Source organism: Penicillium psychrofluorescens (genome assembly GCF_964197705.1).
Source record: "Penicillium psychrofluorescens genome assembly, chromosome: 5".
In the NCBI taxonomy this organism is placed as follows: Eukaryota; Fungi; Ascomycota; class Eurotiomycetes; order Eurotiales; family Aspergillaceae; genus Penicillium; species Penicillium psychrofluorescens.
Window position 1 is genome coordinate 84,901 of NC_133443.1, and position 23,364 is coordinate 108,264.

The 23,364-nt window shown below is 53.7% G+C and overlaps 12 protein-coding genes across 12 annotated transcripts; 7 read left to right on the top strand and 5 right to left on the bottom strand.

Annotated features, from left to right (window-relative positions):
* Positions 1-108: 108 nt before the first annotated feature.
* On the bottom strand, positions 109-942 carry PFLUO_LOCUS7301 (uncharacterized protein; the record flags this gene model as incomplete). Its single annotated transcript, XM_073784930.1, has 2 exons — positions 109-609; positions 664-942. 2 exons carry the CDS (start codon positions 940-942, stop codon positions 109-111), a joined length of 780 nt encoding a protein of 259 aa, XP_073641336.1.
* Positions 943-1,191: 249 nt separating this feature from the next.
* Positions 1,192-3,182, bottom strand: PFLUO_LOCUS7302 (uncharacterized protein; the record flags this gene model as incomplete). Its single annotated transcript, XM_073784931.1, has 5 exons — positions 1,192-1,792; positions 1,840-2,419; positions 2,473-2,945; positions 2,997-3,077; positions 3,151-3,182. The coding sequence occupies 5 exons, from the start codon at positions 3,180-3,182 to the stop codon at positions 1,192-1,194; spliced, it is 1,767 nt and encodes a 588-aa protein (XP_073641337.1).
* Positions 3,183-4,149: 967 nt separating this feature from the next.
* PFLUO_LOCUS7303 (uncharacterized protein) lies at positions 4,150-5,607 on the top strand (the record flags this gene model as incomplete). The annotated part of the gene is made up of 6 exons (XM_073784932.1): positions 4,150-4,173; positions 4,229-4,293; positions 4,488-4,517; positions 4,569-4,610; positions 4,663-4,782; positions 5,154-5,607. 6 exons carry the CDS (start codon positions 4,150-4,152, stop codon positions 5,605-5,607), a joined length of 735 nt encoding a protein of 244 aa, XP_073641338.1.
* Positions 5,608-7,064: 1,457 nt separating this feature from the next.
* PFLUO_LOCUS7304 (uncharacterized protein) lies at positions 7,065-8,574 on the top strand (the record flags this gene model as incomplete). Its single annotated transcript, XM_073784934.1, has 2 exons — positions 7,065-8,363; positions 8,416-8,574. The coding sequence occupies 2 exons, from the start codon at positions 7,065-7,067 to the stop codon at positions 8,572-8,574; spliced, it is 1,458 nt and encodes a 485-aa protein (XP_073641339.1).
* Positions 8,575-8,640: 66 nt separating this feature from the next.
* PFLUO_LOCUS7305 (uncharacterized protein) lies at positions 8,641-10,331 on the bottom strand (the record flags this gene model as incomplete). Its single annotated transcript, XM_073784935.1, has 4 exons — positions 8,641-8,841; positions 8,897-9,958; positions 10,024-10,117; positions 10,174-10,331. 4 exons carry the CDS (start codon positions 10,329-10,331, stop codon positions 8,641-8,643), a joined length of 1,515 nt encoding a protein of 504 aa, XP_073641340.1.
* An 845-nt stretch (positions 10,332-11,176) lies between these two features.
* Positions 11,177-12,596, top strand: PFLUO_LOCUS7306 (uncharacterized protein; the record flags this gene model as incomplete). Its single annotated transcript, XM_073784936.1, has 4 exons — positions 11,177-11,278; positions 11,343-11,725; positions 11,787-12,307; positions 12,361-12,596. 4 exons carry the CDS (start codon positions 11,177-11,179, stop codon positions 12,594-12,596), a joined length of 1,242 nt encoding a protein of 413 aa, XP_073641341.1.
* Positions 12,597-12,865: 269 nt separating this feature from the next.
* PFLUO_LOCUS7307 (uncharacterized protein) lies at positions 12,866-14,793 on the top strand (the record flags this gene model as incomplete). Its single annotated transcript, XM_073784937.1, has 4 exons — positions 12,866-12,899; positions 12,998-13,937; positions 13,990-14,299; positions 14,353-14,793. The coding sequence occupies 4 exons, from the start codon at positions 12,866-12,868 to the stop codon at positions 14,791-14,793; spliced, it is 1,725 nt and encodes a 574-aa protein (XP_073641342.1).
* An 85-nt stretch (positions 14,794-14,878) lies between these two features.
* PFLUO_LOCUS7308 (uncharacterized protein) lies at positions 14,879-15,472 on the bottom strand (the record flags this gene model as incomplete). Its single annotated transcript, XM_073784938.1, has 3 exons — positions 14,879-15,095; positions 15,158-15,238; positions 15,291-15,472. The coding sequence occupies 3 exons, from the start codon at positions 15,470-15,472 to the stop codon at positions 14,879-14,881; spliced, it is 480 nt and encodes a 159-aa protein (XP_073641343.1).
* A 404-nt stretch (positions 15,473-15,876) lies between these two features.
* Positions 15,877-16,737, bottom strand: PFLUO_LOCUS7309 (uncharacterized protein; the record flags this gene model as incomplete). The annotated part of the gene is made up of 1 exon (XM_073784939.1): positions 15,877-16,737. One exon carries the CDS (start codon positions 16,735-16,737, stop codon positions 15,877-15,879), a length of 861 nt encoding a protein of 286 aa, XP_073641344.1.
* A 689-nt stretch (positions 16,738-17,426) lies between these two features.
* On the top strand, positions 17,427-19,034 carry PFLUO_LOCUS7310 (uncharacterized protein; the record flags this gene model as incomplete). The annotated part of the gene is made up of 1 exon (XM_073784940.1): positions 17,427-19,034. The coding sequence occupies one exon, from the start codon at positions 17,427-17,429 to the stop codon at positions 19,032-19,034; it is 1,608 nt and encodes a 535-aa protein (XP_073641345.1).
* Positions 19,035-20,332: 1,298 nt separating this feature from the next.
* PFLUO_LOCUS7311 (uncharacterized protein) lies at positions 20,333-21,729 on the top strand (the record flags this gene model as incomplete). Its single annotated transcript, XM_073784941.1, has 5 exons — positions 20,333-20,423; positions 20,477-20,688; positions 20,736-20,800; positions 20,854-20,951; positions 20,999-21,729. 5 exons carry the CDS (start codon positions 20,333-20,335, stop codon positions 21,727-21,729), a joined length of 1,197 nt encoding a protein of 398 aa, XP_073641346.1.
* A 310-nt stretch (positions 21,730-22,039) lies between these two features.
* Positions 22,040-23,229, top strand: PFLUO_LOCUS7312 (uncharacterized protein; the record flags this gene model as incomplete). The annotated part of the gene is made up of 3 exons (XM_073784942.1): positions 22,040-22,292; positions 22,352-22,825; positions 22,874-23,229. 3 exons carry the CDS (start codon positions 22,040-22,042, stop codon positions 23,227-23,229), a joined length of 1,083 nt encoding a protein of 360 aa, XP_073641347.1.
* Positions 23,230-23,364: the final 135 nt, after the last annotated feature.

Below are 23,364 nucleotides of genomic sequence, written 5' to 3' on the forward strand. Positions count from 1 at the left end.
GAAGTAGGGACATTGCGAACCATTACAGCCTCCTCGGCCAACAGAAGCTTCCGAATTGTAGTGTGAGCTGCATGGCCCACAGTACTGCCTTTGTCGAAGGATTCGAGATCATTCGCGGTCCAAAATATATATCCAGTGAAAAACATCAGGTGTATAAGCTGAAGACGAAACAGAGCCACCTGGGGCTCTCAGGGCTGTGCGGGAGCGGACGGTCCAGTACTTCTTGAGGAATTCCAAGTCATCGAAGCGCGAGGTAGAGTATGAGAGCGCGATCCAAGTGCTACCTTTCTGGGTCAACGAGACGAGTTGAAGGGCCACTAGCTCTACTGGGGATAGGGTCTTTGACGGATGACACGGCAGCGTCTCGCGAATCGCCGGGCAGGCGTGATGCAAGTTGTCCATCGAGGAAAAGGTATAATTTCTCGATGTAGCGATGGAGTCGATGGTACTTTTGTCGAGGATCACGTTGAAGGGGGCAAAGCGAGTGAGGGAAGAGACATCGCCCCACGAGCGCAAGTCGGCGCGCACCCAATGCATGGCCTGAGATGGGTCTCTTTGGCGTTCACGTTCTTGGCCCAATCGCACGGCCTCGGCGGAGAAATCCACATTCTGCAGCGGGTGAGGTCAGTTCAAGGCGCACGGTGACGGCTCAAGGAGGCTCACGACAATCCCATTAGGTGCCCATTGGCGGTCGACGTATTCATCGCGGAGTTTTGCGCCCAGCTGCGAAATGCCAGGACCCAGATGCAAGACTCGCGGCCGCCCGTGGACCGGCCGGCGCTCCAAGTCGTGCAGTACCTGGTCAAGCAGCGCCTCACCCGAGTTCAACCATTCTCCGACATCCCGACCAGTGGCAAATTTAGCATCCCAAAATGCCGGGTCATCGTAATCAGGTGCACCTAGCGTGTTCGTGCGAGTTTGTGCGGTCGCCGGACTCGCCATACTCAGGAGGAGGACGAAGAAGAGGGTAAGTAGTTGGTGGAAGGGACGGACTATGGGTCACGTGATAACCGACGAGTCTAGTTTGGAGGCTATGATTATTATTAACTATCATTGCTGTATTCGGATACGGGGAAGTGATCGGGAGCTATATATATATTGAACACAAGGGGCCGGATGGTAGCACAGTTGCGTTATGTATTCGTGGCTAGGTGCCTTGGGAGGTATAGATATTCCACTCTGCAGGTGAACTTATTTCATAGATTCCACACTCGATTTCTCTGCCGGAATCAATCCGACTAGATCCAACAGCAGGGCCCCGAGATTGACCATCCCATAGAAAAGCATCGGTACGACCCCAAAGAGCAGGTTGCCAATTATTCCCCGACGCCGGATGGTTTCAGATAGCTCGGTTCGCGCGATCTCTGGGGCCACGGGGGACTCGAATGGGCCCACCAGGCGGTAAAAAGTGACAAAGGAGGCCCCAAAGCAGTACGCGAGAAGGATCCGAGCCCCATGCCGGTGATAGAGCTCGAGCAGCCCGGGAGCCCCGCCAAAGTCCCGGGCCAGGGTACTCATGTACGCGCTATGATCTACGCCGTACTGAATGCGAGAGCTCGAGGCCGCCAGCAGATGGTAGTGTGGAGGATCAGTGGGCATTTTCATTTGGCCAGTGATGAGGGCTGTCCACCACATGGCTTGCTGCTCGGCGATGGGAGGGATCGCGCCGACCCCTGGCCGGACAAAGCCGATAAAAGCGATGTCGGGGTGAGACGGGTCGACAATATTTCGAATTTGAGCGTCCGATGCAGTGGGGTAGGACGCGTCCAGGTAAGGAAATGTTTGCTGATACCTGAGTGGTGTGAGTGAGGAACGGTTTGCAGGAGGCAATGCGCTCACCCAGTACAATAGACCACGCAGTCTGGCCGGATCTCCTGCTCTTTCAGCCGTTGCCAATCCTTCCGATTTGCCTTCGGCTCGAAAAAGACTCTACCAGTGTCGTCAATCGAGCGTGGCCAGGTGCAAGTGTCCACGAACCGATCGGAGGTGGCATCCTCGGGAGGGTCGACGTATCGGTTTCCGATCAAAGCGAGGAATGGGTTGTGCTGCTGATAGGGGCGGTTCAGATAGGGCATTGCTTTGTTACTCTTGTTTAGAAACACATAGGCTCTGCCCAGCCGTTCTTTGGGAAGACTGCCGACATGCTGGTTCATGCCGGCCTGCGTGCCGGTCAAGAACCACAAGACTCGCTTGATGACAAAGTCCGAGATAAACCAGCGGAGTCTGCTTTTCGCAATCGCCCGGTGCACGTAGGCCGTCTCGAAAAGATTGGTGATTAGCCCATCAATCGGGAGACCACCACTGAACGTCTTGCCGAATACCTGAAACCGACTGAGCTGTTTAGGGAATGAGAGGAAGCCGGTCCGAAAACACATGGTTACGGATTCGGCGTTGGCCTTGATGGACTCGTATGCGATGTCTAGGAGGACCGATGAGATGGATAGCTTGACAGCGAAAGATGGATCAACTCACCCATGGCTGTCTCGCCACAGCCGAGGATGAGAACACGACGACCAGCCACTTGGGCTCGGCCCTTGTACAGCGACGAATGAAACACCTCGCCCTGAACATTCTCGATGCCTGCGATAGAAGGAGTGTTGGGTTGGACATGGAGGCCAGTGCACACGGCCACATGGGAACAATCAAAGACTTGTTCCTGCGCGCCTCCGGGACGTCTGCGATCGAGGTAAGTGACGCGATGCTTCCAGCGGGCGGCTGCCCCGAGGCCCGCGACCCGGATGACGGGACAGTTCAATTGAATATGGTCAGCGAGTGCGAAGTGTGCAATGTAGGACTTGAGATAGTCCACATATGCCGGCAGAGACACATGGTCCGGCGTGCTCAGTGGGAAGCGGTGGTCGGAGAAGGAGGTGAGCTGTTTGCTGCTCACCAGCTCTGCGTTTTCGTACGAGCGGTAGTGGAAGGTGCCGCCGATATCCCCTTCACTGGAAAAACCACTTCGTCAGCGCCGGCCCGGGGCCAGAGGATACACATACGCCTCAAACAGACAGGCTTCGATCGGGCGCTCGGGCGTGGACGCATCCAGGAGGGTCTTGAGCGTCGCTAAGCCGCCGGGGCTATCAGGTGGAAATGTATGTATCAGTCGCAGGATCAACCATTTCTTTTTTTTTTCTGTTACTTGACACTCACCCGGCACCGATCACGGCTACTTTGATGGTCATGGCTACACGAGCTGGCGGTGGGAAAGACCAGTTGGTTCACTAGGGAGTGGGGGGAGGGGAGGAGTGATGTAATCAGTCAGGGCCGGCTTCAATGCTGATCCCTGTTTCTGCACGAAATAATCGTAGTAACACCATCCGAGCAGCACTTCATTAGTTATTTCGAGGAATTATTATCGTCATTGTCCTGCTGATCAGAGGCAGGCGAGGACCAGTGTTCTGAGCAACTATCCTATGTATCCAGCTTGTCCGTCCTCCGTATTTCCATCCTGCGGCGACCACAGCTGGCACCGACAGCATGGATCGGGAGTGGAGTGGCCGTGCCTGCTCTCGGAAACTTCTTTCTGATTCGCTCGTCACTTTTGCTCGCCTTACGGTACTGTACTTGGGAACAGCTGATCTGTCGACGCAGAACTTATAGGCGTCGGCAGGCAGTGAGCCTGCTGGTTGGAAATCCCCGGATCGCCCTGGTAGATTAGTTTTCCGTATTGGTAGCTACGAGTAGTGAAAAGCGTGTTCGAGAAGGTCGGCATGAATCGTCGCAGTGCCAAGGGGGGTTCCGTTGTGGCCCGTTCTCGGCCCTGAGCTAGTTACCACGACGATGTCCAAAACCACTGCGAATATTCCTGGCGGCGATCCACCCTCGATCCCAGGGGGACGGAGTTCGTCCGGAGGACCACTAGCTGTAAATTGGTTACTCGCCCTTTCCTGTCTTCCGGCACTTTCCAGGCGAGAATCCCTTGACTTCCCCCTTGGGCCAGGAGCGTAATTTGCGGGGCACGCGTGCTCAATTGCCAAATCAGCGCCGGTACCAGTGGGATGGATGACTGGGGCCGTTTTTTAACTAGTTTAACTCACTCCGGCTTAACTAATACATTATTGTCTTCACGCCTCTGGAGGGGGGGGGGTTTTTTTTTCCGTGACCTTCACGCTATCATCATTATCATTTACTTCGCCGACAATTATCGCCATGGCAGATGAGCCGCTCGTTGCGGTACGTGTGCATCGACCTGTCCCCGCGCGGACCCTGGCTGATCATATGTTCTCAGGATCCGGCTCTTGATGCCGCTCTCGACAACAGCGATAGCGACTATGATCCTAATGACTGGCAGTCGTACGTATTTCATGCGGCTGGTTGTCGTCTTGCGTTTTTCTCCATCTAACGCTTCAGCTGTTTTTGCGGTTCAGGGAAACCACCTCGGTAAAGTCATCTATCTACCGAGGGGTAATGGAAAATGGCAGACGGTGAAGCTCCCGACTGGATCCGGCCCGGGATGAACACTAAACTGACTTGGACAAAAACCACAGGTACCAAAGCCTGCGCAATAATGAGTATATGTGAGTAGGCCCCGCCGCGGATGGACCGGCGAGCTCATTGCATCAAAACAGCATTCCCTCTGACGATCAGATGTTTGATTCCTACGAAGCTGGGTATGTCCCAATGCTCTTTCTCCGCCCTCTTGTTCCTAGCTTACCCTGGTAGGCATCTTCTCGCCCTTGTCATGGACTCTGACGACCGGGAAAACCCCTTCTTCCGGTCACCCATTGGCAGTTCGCCGCAGCGGATTCTTGACATCGGCACGGGCAAAGCCACCTGGGCCATGTGCGTTCATCTTTACTTGTTGCTCATTGATTCTGCTGACCCTATCCACGTAGCGATGTTGCCGATATGTTTCCCAGTGGTCCGTTTCCTATCCCTCCCACTTGTGATATTATGCAACTGACCGTTTGTAGCCATTGTTCGTGGGGTTGATCTTTTTCCACCCCCAGTGTCGTGGATGCCTCCAAACTGTATTTTAGAGGTTGACGACGTGCTGCAAGAGTGGACGTGGCATGAGCAATTTGATCTGATCCACATGCGCATCATGATCAGTTCTTTTGAACCCCAGGAATGGGACCGTGTATACAAGCAGTGCTATGAGTACGACCTAGACCGTCTTCTTTCGTGTCTGATATCTGACCTTTCTCGAATAGAAATTTGCGCCCAGGTGGCTGGATCGAACAGCTAGAGGCTAGTCCGGTCATTAAGTGCGATGACGGCAGTCTACCTCCAGATAATGTTCTCAATGAATGGGGCTCTTCGATGATGGGCTGTGGTGAACGCTGTGGCCGACCCTGCGATATCCTTGATACGATGCCAGCGCGCATCTGTAACGCAGGCTTCGTCGATGTCCATGAAAAGGTTTACAAATGGCCTATTGGGCCGTGGGCTAAAAACCGGCAGTACAAAGAAGCCGGCGCCATCAACCTAGAACATTGGATGACGGGCTTAGAGGGCTGGTGTATGTGGTTGCTCACCAAGTTTGGTGCACCGGAACCTTGGAGCATGGAGAAGGTCCAAGCTTTTGTCGCCCAGATCCGTAATGAGCTCAAAAACCCCCGCTTCCATACCTATCAAAACGCGTCAGTGCCCCAGATCCCAACCTGACAAATGAATATCTTGACTGACTGGTGCTGCAGACGGAGAATATGGGCGCGCAAGCCGTTTCCTCACGAAGTCCCAGGGAGTTCTTCATCATAATATTAGAGACTAAAATGGTCAGCATGTCTGCCACAGCCGTGGAGTGCGCAGGAATATCCGAATCCGCCTGCGGTGGCGTATGAGAGTCTAGCACAAGAATGCATACCATCTCGTTCACACCGCACAAATCGTACTTGCGCACTAGTCTCCAGGGGAGCAAAGGACGGGCTACCATTTGTCTCCGTCCAACGGGACCATTATCATCTGGACATGTGGAGGGTAGTCGCATGAGCCACCTCTCCCTCCATGTTCTCATCCTGGGCCGTTAACATCACGACCAATAAGCCGATTACTGTCGTATCTTCTGGCCTCGTGATAATGACGACCGGCGCTCATCTTGGCAGGATCCCGATTTTTGCACTGGGTTTCTAGTCGTAGACCGGCGCAACACGGTGACCAATTGAATCACCTCAACAGATCTACAACGCTTTACACAAAAACAGCCGATTGCAAGCCAAGATAAACATAACCACCTAGAAGTGAGTCGCTGATTGACTCTTAGCACCAGATATTTAGCGATACAAGACAATACATACCGGTGCACTAATTAAGGGAAGCTGGTAATAATAATGCATGTATGTGCCTCTAACGACAGGCCATTCAAAAATTACAGTCTGACAAGTAGCCAACACTCTACCATGGCGATCGACGCGCCATTAACGAAATCAAGCGATGCGGTGTGCTTGGTGATGGACAACTGCGAATGTAACCGTTTCATCGCTCTTCAATTGGTGATTTGATTTCTCAATTGTAACAAATATTTGGGTGCCAACGTCAAGGATGCGGGCTAACCATTTGCTCTAGAATATTCAGAATATGGGCCGTGTAATTGAAGACTCGGTTATTGTACCTGTGGAAAGGGCTCAAGGTTGTGCCCAGAACACAGCAGGTATATATATATATATATATCTAGTCTGTGCATCTATCTATGTTCTCTTCCTTTGTTCAGGAGACTGACTGAATCTATACCCTCTGCCTAATCCCAAAGACGGAAATGGAGATAAGACAGGTACTTTGCTATTTGTTGTGTACATTCTCACCCGCATCGGAGATCTAAATTAGGGTTGCGGGCGGGACCTGTGATTCGCTCATCGCTGCCAACGGCTGTGTCTGACATCACCATCGCAAGCGCAGAACATGACATCAAGAATTCGATTTAAAAGAGTTTATTTCCAGCCTCGACGTTGTGAGCCACGTACATCGCAGCAATGGCTGACCGGGCACAGAAAGTGGCAATCATCGGAGCTGGCGCAGCTGGCATGGTAAAGTCTCGTCCGCCAGTGTCTTGAGGCCCAGCACTAAATTAAATTCCGCAGTCATGTGCAGCTACTCTGGCGAACCACCCCAACCAATTTGCGGTCACAATGTTCGATATCGAGTCTCGTACAGGAGGCCAAGCAACCTCGATCCCATTGGATGCAACTCAGCATGGGGCCGAGTGGCTGAATGATGGTGTCCAGGGCGGTTCCTCCATATTTCGACACACATTCCGTTTCTTTCGCCGGTATGGTTACGAGCCACAGCCAGTGAAGCTACAGGTTTCCTTTGGCAAAGGGCGTGATAGCTTCTGGACAAATGTATTTCCCAGTCCGCTGGTCGAACAGCTCTCCAGTGAAATCAAGAAGTTCGGACGCGTGTTGAAGTGCATCAAGTATTTGATGCCAATCCTTGGCATCCTACCTGTCAAGGCTATCTTGCGGATATTCCGATTCAGTGATGATTTTAGCAACAAAATGGTGTTGCCCTTGCTGGCTCTGTTTCTAGGGACGGGTAACCAGACCCCAAACGTCTCGAGTGTGCTGCTGGAGCGCCTATTTAACGATCCACAGATGAAACTGTGGGACTATGACCCAGATACGCTTCTGCCTAACCTCCCAATCATGTACACATTCCCGAATCTGGGAAACTTTTACCGTGACTGGGCGGAAGACCTAAAATCCAAAGGAGTCGAAATGCGATTCAACTGCAAGATTGAGATATTGGAGAGAGGTAAGAAAGGTGCGTTGCTGAGGACGCAATTCCATGATGATTGTTGCCGTGGTCAGGCGAACACCGAGATGTACGATCACCTCGTCCTATGCTGCCCGGCGGATGAAGCCAAGAAACTGCTGGATCGACACGCCACCTGGAAAGAGAAGTACGTCCTTGGAGGGGTGAAATTTTACAACGACCTCACCATCACTCATTCAGACTCAAAATATTTTCAACAAATTTTCGAGTCACAGTACTCGCCTGATCTATGTGCTTCGCCCACCTCCGAAACACAGAAGAAGCAGGTCGCCGTTGCAGAGCAGCAACCGCTTAGCCAAAAGGATGGCTGGCAAGGATTTCGGCCCATGTATTTCATCCATTCCTTCCCATCTGATCCAGAAAAGATTGAAATGGGGTTTGACTGCACGAACTATCAACACCAATTCCGCGAGACACTGGGAATGGACCAGCCCCCTCTCCCTCAGAGCCGACATGTCTTCCAAACAATTTTCTTGGATGACCAACAGCAGAGTCTGTGGACATGGAATGATATCGATGTGTCAAAGGTGATAGCTCGGAAATGGTGGCATCAGTTTGGCCATCGGTGGCAACACTACCTACGTGTCGTTCCAGGAATGATGTTGATCAATGGAACTTACCGAACTTTGTACGCTGGAAGTTGGACAATGGTGGTAAGTCCTATCAGATCCAAATTCTAGAAGCTGAGCTAAGACTGCACTGCAGAACATGCATGAAATTGCCTGCATATCTGGAATTGCGGCGGCATATCAATTGGGTGCTGCCTACGAGCCCTTCGACGATTTTGCAGAGGATTTCTTTGCCAAGTACCTGCTAGTGTGCCACGGCACCCGGTACAAGCGAAGAAAATCCAAGGAACACTAATAGAAAGCACAATTCTCCTCCAGGGCTAGTATCGCATAGACCATGTTTTCAATTCAACAACGAGCTTTAATATACATATCGGAAACTCTCGATCTCTCGATCTGTTTTGCTAGACAGCTCGTCGTGCAATTCTTCCGTCCCTGTCAGTTGTAGTGGTGAGCCGTACAATCGGTCTCGGCGTCCGTTCTCCCAGATATAGTAGACATATAGGCAGATGAGGAAAAAGATGCCTAAGATGAGACCAGACATGGAAGCTTTGATACCAGTCTGCAGTTCAATCAGCAACTAAAACTTTGGTTTTTAGTAAAAGAAGCACACTCACGGGGTAATGAGGATCCTCAGACGCAAGGAAAAACTGCGGCCCAACAATGTTGCCAACACAATAGGCGATAAACACCAGTGCGCTGACAACACTCTTCTTCGTGAATCCCGCGACGTTGGAGGTGATAAGACTGAGGGCCAGAGGGATGTTCGCAGCAAAGACCGCTCCAAAGCAGAGGCCAGTCATCTTGCCCGCGCGGTTGTCATCATCTAGCTTCCAGATCATAATCATACCCGTCATTGAAACCGCCGTGTTTAGAATCATCATTAGTATTCGCGTGGAGCGGACGAAAGTTGCGACTCCCGAAGTGAGAACGAGGAATACTAGCTGCGCACCTCCGATGGGCATCTGGACTAAGAGCGCGTTGAAGGTAGAGAAGCCGAAGCCCGTGATGATGATGGCAGCGAAGCTAGTAATGCCACCATTACAAAAGTTCACACATAGCGTATAAAGCACTAGAAACCAAGTCTGAGGATCCTTAAGAGCCATTCGAACTTGGTCCCACTTGAACTTGCCCGCGTCCATAACGCCAGTCTTATTTTCAAGGGTTCGCTGAACTGCAATCGCTTTCTCGGTCTTTCTTAGGAAGACGGCCGTTGCAGGTGAATCTGGCAAGAAGGCAAATAACAATAATGCGTATGCAGCGGTAATAGCACCTAGGATGAGGAATATCAACTGCCAGCTATTGACCCCGTTAGTTTGGATCTTCCCGATCCCGTACGTGATGACGCCACCAATAACGTTGGCAAAGGAGTTCCCAATAAACCACGCGGCTTGTCTCGCCGGCTGCTCTTCTCTCTTATAGAACATTCCCGTGATGAGAGCGAATCCAGGAGCAATAGATGCCTCACCTACTCCTAGGAAGAACCTGGCTGTCATCAGTCCTCCAAATGACTTGCAAGCCGCGTGGCACATCAAAATGCCACCCCAGAGAAAGACAGCAACGGCCAAATATTTGCCTAATGGAAGCCGGACAATGAGGTAGGAGCTAGGCCAGCTCCAGGCGAGATACCCAAAATAAAAGACTGCGGAGGACCATGAATATTGGTCACCACGCAGACCCTGCAGTGGAAATCATTTCATAAGCACCCGCTCATAGACCAGTCTCTAACCCAAGGGCATCATACCAAGTCCTGGCGCATGTTGAATAGTGTTGCTTGGCTTAAGGCTAGCTTGTCCATGTACTGCAACATGTAACAGATCCCCATTAGAGGAATGAGCCTGTGTGCACGAGTCAGAGCCACAGTTTCCCGTGTCCAGAATCGGGCAGAACTTACAAGAGATCGAGTTTGAGTAGCACTTTTCTTCGCAGTTCAGGGGTGGATTCGACCTCGAGGACCTGGCCAAAGTCGACATCCCGTGCCGTAGAGGTCTCCACTCCCAGTTTGCCCACATCAGAGGCCTTCGCCTCGGGGGGTGACTGTTGTTTCTCCATGGTATTTTGGAAGAAAATAGAAAAGCGTACGGTCAAGTAAAAATCTTAAGAAAACACGAACCAATTTCCTCAGGGTAGCTACCGAGGAGCGGGGGATTTATGTGTTTAAAGTTGATCTCGTCCATTATATCATTTCTGAGGAAGACCCCGGTCTGTGCCCATAGCGGAATAGTTGCGATAGCCCGCAGATAAGTCGCCTCTCAAGGATAGGCGGGTCCAAATATCGGCAATCAGGAACAATTAGAGACGCCGTCAACTACCGACTACCTTATCCAGAGCTCTCGTTTGCAGCAGGTCCAACTCAATGTTGTTTCTGAATGGAGCGAGATTAGGGCTCAGCGATCGGCAGTCCAGCCAATGCGCGGGGGCCGTCGGCAACCACCCCCAGATTGTTCCTCTCGGCAATCCACCTTGCCTATCAGCACAGACAACGTCCCCGAATGATGAAAGAGGGCCGATTATCATTAGCAACGCCCTCCATCTACCCCACATATGGGATCGTGCGGAGCAAGACCCGTCGAAGATATGATTGACTGCGTCGCGTAGTGATCTGCCGAGGCCCAGTGATAATCAGGCATGCCCCGGGTTCTTGCCGTTCCGCTATCACAGGCCCCTTCACTTTGTGGACCATCGTCGGCAAACGCCACGCGGACGGGTGAATTTATAGGATTGGATATGATTCATCATACCAATGGATATCGCCGCATGGCATGTCTCGGCGGCCGCGGCAGTGTAGGCCGCCCAGCCCGTCTGAGTCGATTAAATATGGCCCTTCTGCCGCATGAACCACACGCAAGACCTATAGTCGCAACCTCGTTCGCCCTGCGCAGAGTCTCAAGACGATCATGACTATCTCGACGATTGCTCCCCAGGTTGACGACGTCCAAGCTGCCGTAGATGCATCTCTGAAATCACTGCACACATCGCTTCGAGAGCTGAACCGTGAGGTAATTTCTTAATGGCCTCAGCTTTTTTTTTCGTGGCTGACGCATAGCTATGCTCATGTATTAGATATGGTCGAACCCAGAGCTTGCGTACCAGGAACATCGGGCTCACGATACAATCTGCGATTTCCTCGAAGAGCAAGGATTCACGGTGACCCGACATGCATACGGCCTTGACACGTCTTTTGAAGCCTTGAGCGGATCTGGGGGACGGTTGATCAACTTCAACGCCGAATATGACGCCCTTCCAGGAATCGGGCATGCGTGTGGCCATAATCTCATCGCCACTAGCTCCATTGCGGCCTTCCTCGCCTTGTCCTTCACTTTGAAGAAGTATGGCATTCCCGGGCGAACACAACTGCTAGGGACTCCCGCCGAGGAGAACGGGGGTGGTAAAGCAAAGCTCATTGACGCGGGGGCTTACAAAGGAGTGGATATCTCTCTTATGGCGTACGTTGTTAGATCGATCGGTTGAAGCCATGGATTCATGATATTCTAACCCTCATGGCAGCCATTCCGGTCCCAAAACACTCTTCCCGGGACAAGAGCCTTCTGATGGCATTGCGGGAACCCTGATGAACGCTCGCAAGCAAATCAATTGCGAATTCACGGGCAAGAATGCTCATGCTGGGGGGAATCCCTGGGAAGGAATTAACGCGCTGGATGCCTTGGTCAGCTCATACAATAACGTCGCGGTGTTGCGGCAGCAGCTCCTGCCGGATCAGCGCATCCACTGCGCTTTCACCGACACCCCCAAAGTGGCGAACGTTATTCCTGCATACACTAAGGCTTACTGGCAGGTCCGGAGCCCGACCCTCAAGGGGCTCAATACCCTGATCACCAAGGTGCGAAACTGCATCGAGGCGGGCGCGCTGGCGACGGGATGCAAGGTCGAGATTTCGGAGGAAGAGCTCTACACGGACGTTCGGTTGAACGACATGCTCTGCGAGCGGTATCAGATCCACATGGGACGGTATGGACGGAAGGTGCTGAAGCGCCACGAGAAAGTCCTGACTGGATCCTCTGACATCGGTATGAATGAATGAACGAGAGAGAATGATCTGGCTGACTCTTGGATGCTCCAGGAAATGTCAGCTACGTGACCCCGACACTTCACACCATGTTCGGCATTCCCACGTCCGAGAACACCTTCCCCCATCATCCCTCGTTCGCCGCGGCCGCGGGCACCGATGAGGCGCATGGAGAGGCCATCCTGGTGGGCAAATCACTCGCCCTGATCGGATGGGACATGGTCACGGACGATGCGCTCTTCCAGACCGCTCAGCAGCAGTGGCAGGAGGAGATCGCGCGGGAAGATTGATACGAGGCATACGATAGGAACTCAGTTAGGGTTGTGTAACTAGAGAACTACCTCCAGCGATTACCTGATGTAGAAAGATGGCTGCCCCAGGCATCCTCAACCCCCACATCTTATCGGTCCATGATTCACCTATCTCGGCTTTCCTTTCGCTCTCTCTCTCTACCTCTGCCTCTACCTCTACCTCGGTCACTGCTTTCCTCCGTCATCGCCCCCCTGATGCGCTGAAAAATCTATCCGTGTTGACGAAGTGGTGGGGGAATTGGATCTTCATGTCCGGAAGGAACGCCCCTCGCTCGAAGAAGGGTGAGTGCGAACACCCGGGGAAACCACCATTCCCTTCCCCCCAAATGACCCTCCCGCGACCCAACTCCCCGACTGACCCGCCACTCCACCCCCTTCAGGCTGCAGCACCTGCCGCCGACGCAAAGTAAAATGCGACGAAGAACGTCCTGTCTGTCGTCGCTGCCTCAATTTACGTCTCGGCTGTGAGTGGGGAGTGCCCGTGAAGCGTGGCCGGAATGCGCAAATCCGCAATCTCCAACCGGCAGCACCTCGTGCCCCCGATCTCGCAGCATGGCCGTTCGCCGAAACAGACGATTTCGTCCCGGTCGACGTGGGCGATTTCCAGCCGGACGTCTTCTTGAATGGCCTGTCGCCCATTTCCTTTACCGGCTGCACGACTCCTATTGAGATGCAGGTCACCCCCTTCTACCCGCCGGTCGCACCCCCGGCCCAAATACCCCCTCCTCTTTACCCGGCGTTGACGGCGCCCGAGCTCGCTTGCGCCAACTCCCTGACCCTCACCGAACATGACCAGAAATATTTCCAGTACTTTCCATCTTCGTCCATTGTATATTACTACATGAAGGGATGGAATTGGAGCAGTTTTTGCTTTCTATACCAGGGCCCCGCTGCCACCAACAAGGTGATCATGCGGATGATTCTGGCGCTGTCTGCCAGTGACATGCATCGGAGTGGGCTGGTCGTGCGATCGCCGGGACGGCCGACTGCGGATGATCACGGTCGATATCACTACAGCCTGGCCGTCAAAGAATTCCGCCAACTGCTTGAGACGCCGCGGCGACAGGTTTCCTTGGCCGAGCTGGAGATGATCTTTGCGACCATGTTTCTCATGATCACATACGAGTGGCAGTTTGGCCATTCAGTCCGCCATCTCCAGCTTCATCTGCATGGGGTCCGCTCCCTCCTGGAATCACATCCTCAGCTGTTCCACATCAAAGATGTGAATGATGTGTTCTTATCCTCGGAACGCGGCGATCCAGCCGACGGAGCCGTCACCAATGTCTCCTTTATTCCAGAACAGTTCCTTCTCTGGATTCTGTCAGTATATCCCTATAAACTGTTTCAGGAATAATTCGCTCATGTTCACTAGGTATATCGATGCCAGCTGCCGGCCCATGGGCTTGACCGAGTCCTTGTACGACTATGTGATGCAATCGGGGAATCCAGCTTTGAGTCCAGATCATCTCCACCGGTGTGCTCGTCTCTGGGGACGATGCTTCTGGGGCGAACAGTATCCCGACCAGGAGGTGTTGGATGACATCGAGAATTATCGGGCGCTCGAGCTGTTGCACGTCGGCTTCTGTCTGCGCTATCAGACGTGGCGGGCCCTCGTGGATGCTGGTTCTGACAGCGCGGATACCTCCGACTCCATCTTCCGGGAGATCGTTGCCTCGCGGGAGGTAAGTGTGTCTGAACAAAACAAGGCAGCCGCAGCCTGGCTAACACCGCCCAGAAATACTCCGATCTCTTCATCACGGCCAAATTTGCCGGGGCCGTCTCCGCCCGACGCACGCTCAACACCATCTATATGGCCGTTTGCACTTTCTACGCCCAGATCCTCCTCCACCACCGGCTCCTGTGCGTGGACAGTGGGCCCACTTCCATTCATCGGCAATCCACGACTGGCATCGTGGACATTGCCCGCAAGCAATATGCGTCGGACCCGAAACTTTTGCGTCGACTGCATTGGCCGTTGCTAATGGCTGTCATTGAGACCGACGATGTGGACCAACGGACGTGGCTGCGACAGCGCTTGTTCGATTTGCGCGACTTCCACTCGGAATACGCGTGGGCCAACGATGTGGCCGATCAGATCTTGGCTCAGCAAGAGGTGAGCCAGGGTCGGCGTGTCAATCTGGCCGAGGTGCTACTCCAGCGGCTTCATGCGCAATGAGGCTTCTTTCTATATCCTTTGTATAACTATCTAGCGCAATACTATGTATAAATCCGATAATGTTGGATGTCGACGATTTCACGACTCAAGGACTGTTTTCCAGAAAGTATGCGTCGTAGGCAACCTCACCCTGGGCCCTAGTGGCCCGGCCGACAATCACTCGGTCGTTCATCCAGCGGTACTTCTCGTGGCCCGTCTCGATCTTGACGTGCAAATGGAACCAGTACTGGCTGGGATCCACGGGCCCGCCCTCCATCAGTGCGCGCAGCACCTCGGGCGGACCAGCACGAGTGCCTTCGGTGCTGGGGAGATGAAGTTAGCCCGCCACTCAAGACACCCACGTCGCCCTTTCGGGGGCGCCTACCGGATGTAGAGGAACGCGCCGTCATCGCTCTGGATGACATAGTTGGTGTTGACATGCGTCGTCTGGTCCTCCTCCACGATCCTGTCGAACATGAGAAAAAAGCTTTTTCGAGGACATCCCTTGAGTCTCTTACATGAAATCCGCCCCTCCCGGCACGACCTTGCCGTTCAAGTACTTGCCACGCACCGAGCCTGACATGATCGGGACGCAGCGACGTCGGCCAAAGGGACCATGCCCGATCTCCATAGGCGGATCAACTGCGCATCGCAAGGTAAAGAGATGCGTGAGAGTTGGTGGAGGCGCAAGGGTCTCCATTTTGTCGGCGTGTGAAGAGGTGGAAAGTTGACGGAACCCACGGCTCCACCATTCCGATCGGAGAAGCAAAGCCTCGACGGTGGATTGTTACTGGCCTTGCCGACAGAAGAAACTAGAACTACCACAGGGGGCGGGGAAATTCTTCTCATATCATCATTGTATCTATATCATGGACTCGTCTTCTCGCTGTCGTCCTGGTCAAGAATGAATGGATAAAACGACAAACGCGCCAAATCAAAATCTATTTTGTTTTTGTCTTCCACGACTGCTCCAACGATCCTTTTGCTTTTGATTTGATTTGGTTTGGTTTTTTTTTTTTTTTGGTTTAGATCAACCGTAGAGGCGTATCAGGAAATGGTGTCGCTGAAACATATACCAATGCAGATGCGAGACTCATGTCCAGACTAGTTGAAGACAACAGTCTTGTGTCCGTTGAGCAGCACCCGGTGCTCCGTCACGTACTTGACCGCGGTGGCCAACACGTTGCTCTCGACGTTGCTTCCAGCGTGCGTCAGCTCCTTGGGACTCATGGCGTGATTGACCCGCACAACATTCTGCTCGATAATGGGGCCTTCATCCAGGTCGCTGGTCACGAAATGGGCGGTGGCACCAATGATCTTAACACCGCGGTCGTAGGCCTGATGGTAGGGCTTGGCGCCCTTGAAAGAGGGCAGGAAGCTGTGGTGGATATTGATGATGCGGCCGGACATGGCCTGGCACAACGTTGGCGATAGCACCTGCATGTAGCGCGCCAGCACGATCAGATCAACATTGTACTGTTTGACCAATTCCAGAATCTGAGCTTCCTGCTGCGGCTTGGTGTCGGCGGTGACGGGAAGGTGTTGGAAGGGAATGTTGTAGGCGGCAGCAAGTGTAGCGAAGTCGGGGTGGTTCGAGATAATCAGCGGCACCTCAATGTTCAGCTGGCCGGTGGACTGGCGGAAGAGCAGGTCGTTGAGACAGTGGCCGATCTTGGAGACCATGATCAGCACGCGAGGCTTCTTCGAGGCCGGGTGGATGTCAAAGTCCATGGAAAACGACTGCGCCGTGGCCTCAAAGGCCGAGCGCAGCTGCTCGACCTCGACAATGGCATCCTCGGAAGCGGGCACGACGTGCACGCGCATAAAAAAGCGCTGGGAGCTCGGGTCGCCGAATTGCGATGAGTCAACGATATTGAGGTTGTGCTGGACCAGGAAAGCGGTGACCGCGTGCACGATACCCGGGCGATCGGGGCTTGAGATGGTGAGAACGAAGCTGGGGGGCATGTTGAATGGCCAGTAGTCAAGGGGATCCCTGGTGACAACGTTCGAAGTGTGTGTGACGAAGAAGGAAAGGAAAGCAAGAAAGAACGAACAACCTTTTCTGGTCCGGGGGGTGAGTCAGCCAATAGTCGAGGCTCCTTCGATCCACTTCATTGAGTTTCTTCTACTGTACAACATCGCCCAACGTGGTATGAACAACGACAATACATCCACTACACCTCTTCCTGGCTGAGGCTTTCACCCCCGGACCAGTTCGCCACGGGCTTATCTGCTCGTTGCATTCGGCTATAATGGCCTCATTATCTCTCCCCCATGACGGTCTCATGTTGACGCGGGTCATTTAACCGCCACCCCTTGGGGCTGGCGGTGCGGGGAGGCCTAGATTACCAACATGCCAAGGCATCATCAGGCAGGGGTCCTGGCTGCAGAACAGCACGGATCCTTCACGGACTCTCGAGGACTCTACTCCGTGTCCCCGGAGTACTCTGCATCCTCTTCTCCATGGGGAAGTTGCTCTATGATCTTTGCAACACGGCCATGCGGTCCGTGGAGCCGTCGAGAGGGACTTGGATATCTTCATCGCGTCGAAACAATATAAAAAGACCTCCCGAACGGCCATTGAATCCCGTCACTTATCAACTCAGCAATCCCCTTGGACTCTCGTTGGCTCTAGTAGCAGCACACTCGCTGCCATGGCCGCCGCAATCTCATACCGCATTTACAAGAATGCTCTTCTTTTCTCCGCCTTGTTGGCGACCGTCAACGCCCAGCAGGCAGGCACTTTGACTGCCGAGACTCACCCGTCCTTGACCTGGTCGAGGTGCACCAGCGGAGGCAGCTGCACGTCTCAGACCGGCTCCGTGGTGATCGATGCCAACTGGCGCTGGGTCCACTCGGTCAATAGCAGCACCAATTGCTACACGGGTAATACGTGGGATGCCACGCTCTGCCCAGACGACGTGACCTGTGCCGCCAATTGCGCGCTGGACGGTGCCGACTACTCGAGTACCTATGGCGTCACCACCAGCGGCGACTCCCTGCGCCTGGACTTTGTCACGCAGTCGTCGAACAAGAATGTCGGCTCTCGTCTGTACCTGATGGAGGACACCACCACCTACCAGACCTTCCAGCTGCTGAACCAGGAGTTCACGTTTGACGTTGACGTCTCCCAACTGCCTTGCGGTCTGAATGGGGCCCTCTACTTTGTGGACATGGATACCGACGGTGGTATGTCGCGATTCCCCACCAACAAGGCCGGCGCCAAATACGGCACCGGATACTGCGACTCGCAGTGCCCGCGCGACCTCAAGTTCATCGACGGTGAAGCGAACTCCGCGGGTTGGACTCCGTCGAGCAACAACGCCAACACAGGCCTGGGTGAGTTCGGCTCCTGCTGTGCCGAAATGGACATTTGGGAGGCCAACTCGATCTCGAATGCCGTCACTCCCCACCCCTGCGATACCCCCAGTCAGGTCAAGTGCGACGACAACGCCTGCGGTGGTACATATAGCACCGACCGCTATGGTGGCACTTGCGATCCTGATGGCTGTGATTTCAATCCGTACCGCATGGGCAACCAATCCTTCTACGGCCCGAGCGAGATTGTCGATACTACGTCCGTCTTCACTGTGGTGACTCAGTTCATTACCGATGACGGAACGTCCTCTGGTACCCTGTCTGAGATCAAGCGATTCTATGTCCAAAATGGCGTAGTTATTCCCCAGTCGGAGTCCACTGTCAGCGGTGTGAGCGGCAATTCCATCACTACCGAGTTCTGCACGGCCCAGAAGGCCGCTTTTGGCGGCGAGGATTCGTTCAGTCTGCATGGAGGACTCGCAGGCATGAGCGCTGGTCTGGCGGACGGCATGGTCTTGGTCATGAGTCTCTGGGATGATTACTATGCCGACATGCTCTGGCTTGACAGCATTTACCCGACGAATGATACGTCGACTACGCCCGGTGCTGCTCGCGGTACTTGTGACATCTCTTCGGGTGTCCCTGCCACTGTCGAGAGCGATAGCCCCAACGCCTATGTCATCTACTCGAACATCAAGGTTGGTCCGATTGGCTCCACCTTCAGTTCTGGCTCCTCTGGCTCCGGGTCAACCACCACGACCACCAAGTCCAGCGGTACCACCACCACCAAGTCTACTACTACTGTTACTACTACCACTGGTTCTAGCAGTACCGGGGCCGCTCACTACGCTCAATGCGGTGGCATTGGATGGACTGGCGCAACCACCTGCGTCAGCCCGTACACTTGCCAGGAGCAAAATTCTTACTACTCGCAGTGCCTGTAGACGGCGTAGTTCAGAAGAGACCAATGGCGGAGAGAAGCAACGGGGATATGTTGACAGATGAGATGAATTGATGTATCGAAACTCTCGTTAGTTGATTAGTTGTTGAATCGAAGCAATTTCTTGAGAAACCTTGATCCGGATCTATTTGCCGACAATCCTACGGCTGATTCAGCCTGCTGTAGATCCGTTTATCATGGATTCCAATGGCTAATGCTGGTAGCCCATGCTGTACGATACTATCTATGTTCACCCGGTTCGTTTCTGCAGGCTCCAGGTCCTTGTCAGCGCTAAGCGCCGCCATGTAACTCCCCAACTCCTGTGGCGCGGCCCTGCAATACTTTGTTCATCCTCCACCATGCATGTCAGCGCCACGCGGAGGTTTCCCCGACTACTGCACGCAGATTCCATCGCGTCCGGTTAGCTAACACTACCAGTGCCTAGCCTCGGCACAAAACCTGGTTCCAAGCTTATTGAGTGGAAAGTGCCTTCGCGGGGTTGCAGAATGACGCATATAGTAATTTCGCGCCACACCTGGAGTACATGAAGAGGAGAATGATCTCAACGGCAAGGCCGTTGCGGATGCTTTGGAGGGCCAAGCTCTTTACCCCTGATGATCTGCTGACGAACCTTACAGACCCTGGTGGTTTAAAGCAGTTCAGTTGAACAAAGCTGGTGATCATTCCTGTTCTTGTCTCAGGTCCCGCGTGGAAACGGGCAGTCGCGGGATGAACGAACATGGGGGCCTGACAAATGTCGCTAGAGACAGGGATATACCCTGGTCGCTTGAAAAACTGTAATGATGGCCTCTAGACAGTGCACCTCTTCCCCTTTGGGTCCGGATTATCCTCCATGTCAGTCGTTTTCTGCATCTGTTTATGTCTACGCATGTGCTGGCAACGCCTCCTGCGCTTCCTCGCTCATCTCGATGTTTCACCTCCATCGGACTCTAAATTCCGTGCCCAATATAGCTCATGTCACTTTGCGTGTCACATTCTGTTCGCGCATCAGTGGTCCATTTCCCCAAAGACCGTTCCTGACGACTCAACAATCAAACGGCAGACGGTCCGAAAGACCTGCCGGTATAACCAAGACCTGCAATTCTTCCAAAAACAAGGACATTTGCTTCAACCGGAAGATTTGAAGCGGTTGCAATGCCGTGGAGAAAAGGGACACCGCACAACAGCTCCGAAAACTTGACCTGAAGCCCTCAAAGGAGGTGTATAAGTTGCACGGAGATCAACTTTTCTTGTATATCAACTCTCTCAAACTTCTGGCTACTCATCTTCATCTTCATTACCATGAGATATACTCCGCTACTTGTGGCCAGTGCCGCCAGTCTGGCGCTCGCAGCGCCCCGGAGCCACTCCAAACGGTCCTCGTCCTTTGTCTGTACGTGCATGCACAACCATGATGGCTGTAATGGAGTTAACTAATCTACCTAGGGTTTGGCTCCAGTGAATCTGGGGGGGAGTTTGGCAGCGAGAATATCCCCGGCGCGCTAGGGACCGACTACATTTGGCCAGATACTGCAGGTATCCAGACCCTGCGTAATGCCGGCATGAACATCTTTCGCGTCCCGTTCTTGATGGAGCGATTGGTACCCACCGAGATGACAGGAAGTCCGAACCAGACCTATCTGGCCGGCCTGGTCAGCGTACGTTAGTTCCCACCTTGAATTCAAACCGTGCTGATCAACCCCAGACGGTGGAGTTTATCACATCCACCGGTGCGTACGCCATCATTGACCCTCACAACTACGGGCGATAGTGAGTTTAAGGCCCCAATAATTATACGGAAGCTTCGCTCACCGAGATATCAGCTACGGCAACATCATCAACTCCACAAATGACTTTGCAGCGTTTTGGACCACAGTGGCGAGGCAATTCGCATCGAATGACAAGACCGTCTTCGACACCAGTATGTACTATTCTTTCTCCTTGGACCATTAAAACTGACCTATGCAGACAATGAGTTCAACACGGAGGACCAGACGCTGGTCCTTAACCTCAATCAGGCCGCCATTAACGCTATTCGCGCCGCCGGTGCTACCTCGCAGTATATTTTTGTAGAGGGCAACTCCTGGAGCGGTGCTTGGACATGGACGTCAATCAACACCAACCTGGTCAGCCTGACCGACCCCCAGAACAAGATCGTCTACGAAATGCACCAGTATCTCGACTCAGATGGGTCGGGCACGTCTGATGTCTGCGTCAATACTACCATCGGCCAAAATCGCATAGAGGATGCCACACAATGGTTGCAACAAAATGGGAAACTCGGGTTCTTGGGTGAATTCGCCGGTGGTGCTAACTCGGTCTGTCAGAGCGCCGTGACCGGGATGCTAGACTATTTGCAGGAAAACGGCAATGTCTGGCTCGGGGCATCCTGGTGGTCTGCGGGTCCCTGGTGGGCGGACTACATCTTTTCGATGGAGCCGCCCTCTGGGACTGCTTATACCTACTACCTAGACGTCCTTTCGGCTTACTTCCCGGGCAGCTCGACAACGACCACCACCGCCACTACCACCACTACCAAGTCTACTACTACTACTACTACCACCACTTCGGCCGGTTCGAGCAGCACCGGGGCCGCTCACTGGGGTCAGTGTGGTGGCATTGGCTGGACGGGGGCGACGACGTGTGCCAGCCCGTATACCTGCCAGGAGCAGAATTCCTACTACTCGCAGTGCCTGTAATTAGCTCCCGAGTGTCCCAGGAATATGACATGCTTGTCTCTCTACTTGCTTCCACTTGATCACGTGGTTAGGGTTCGTCCGCCAGCGGGAGAGTCGCTCGGAATCTTCTCCGGCTCTTCGCTTCTCCGGTTCTGCCGCCCCGAGCTGCCGGTACATCTTGTACTGTACGTACTGGGTTGCCCCACGTCTTTGCTCTCCCTCAGTCCAACATGTTCTTCTTGACATGCTCCCCCCGGCTTTACGGCCTTTGCTTATCTGCTCTCGTTATCGTGATTATTCCCGTGGCTTCTCCCACGCGTCCATCGCAAATATGAAACACCATTTGATGGTGGGCACCTGGACCGCCCCGGGGCGCATCTACACCGTGCAATTCGATGATCAGGCCCTCACGCTCGACCTGGTCAAGAAGACCGACATTCCCGAGGCCGAGCCCATCTCGTGGATGACCTTCTCACACGATAAGAAGGCCATCTATGGTGCCGCCATGAAGAAGTGGAACAGCTTTGCTGTTCACGGCCCGACCGAGATCGTGCATCAAGTGTCGCACCCGGTCGCCGGTCACCGTTCGTTACCCCAGACTCCCTCTCATGTTCGGTCGCTGACGCATTGGTCGGGTCTACAGCCCAGGCCGCCAGCAGTGAGACCAACACGCGTGCCATCTTCGTGCTGGCCGCCCACAAGCCGCCGTATAACGTGTACGGCAACCCCTTCTACAAGCATGCCGGATACGGCAATGTCTTCTCGGTGAAGCCGGACGGCGCGCTGGACAGCAACGTCCAGAACTACGAGTACGAGCCCAACACGGGTATCCACGGCATGGTGTTCGATCCGACCGAGACCTACCTGTATTCGGCGGACCTGCAGGCCAACAAGATCTGGACGCACAAGAAGGATGCCCAGACCGGCCAGCTGGATCTTTTCGACTGCCTCGAGGCTCCCTCGCCCGGTGACCACCCGCGCTGGGTCGAGATGCACCGCAGCGGCAAATACCTGTATGCGCTGATGGAGGCAGGCAACCGTCTGGCCGTCTACGTGATCGACGAGCGCACCCACAAGCCAGTGTTTACGCACATCACCTACCCGCTTCTGCCCTCCGGTGCGTCCCATACTGCTATCTCCTCTTGTCTTGCTGATAATCGTCCAGGCCTCCCCCCACGCAACAAGTATCGCGGCGACGTGACCTTCACCACACACAGCGGGGAATATTTGTTCGCCACTACCCGGTCGAACCACTTCGACGTGACGGGCTACATCACCGCGTTCAAGCTAGGCCCAAGCGGCGAGATCGAAAAGCAGTTGTTCATCAACCCGACCTCGACCAGTGGCGGACACTCCAACGCCGTCAGCCCTTGCGACTTCAGCGACGAGTGGCTGGCGCTCTGTGATGACCAGCTCGGCTTCGTGGAGATGTATCGATGGCGCGATGAGAAGCTGGCCCGGGTGGCGCGTGTAGACATTCCGGAGCAGGGCTTTGGCATGAACGCGATCTGGTATGACTAGATTCACTGATAGATTAAGAAATAATGATTATAAAATCCCTTCCGTCCAATATAATTATTTGCTTGCAGTATAACTATACATTCTTCTGCTCGGGATGTGTCCATCCCCGGTACCGAGTATCCATCAGTCATCGGC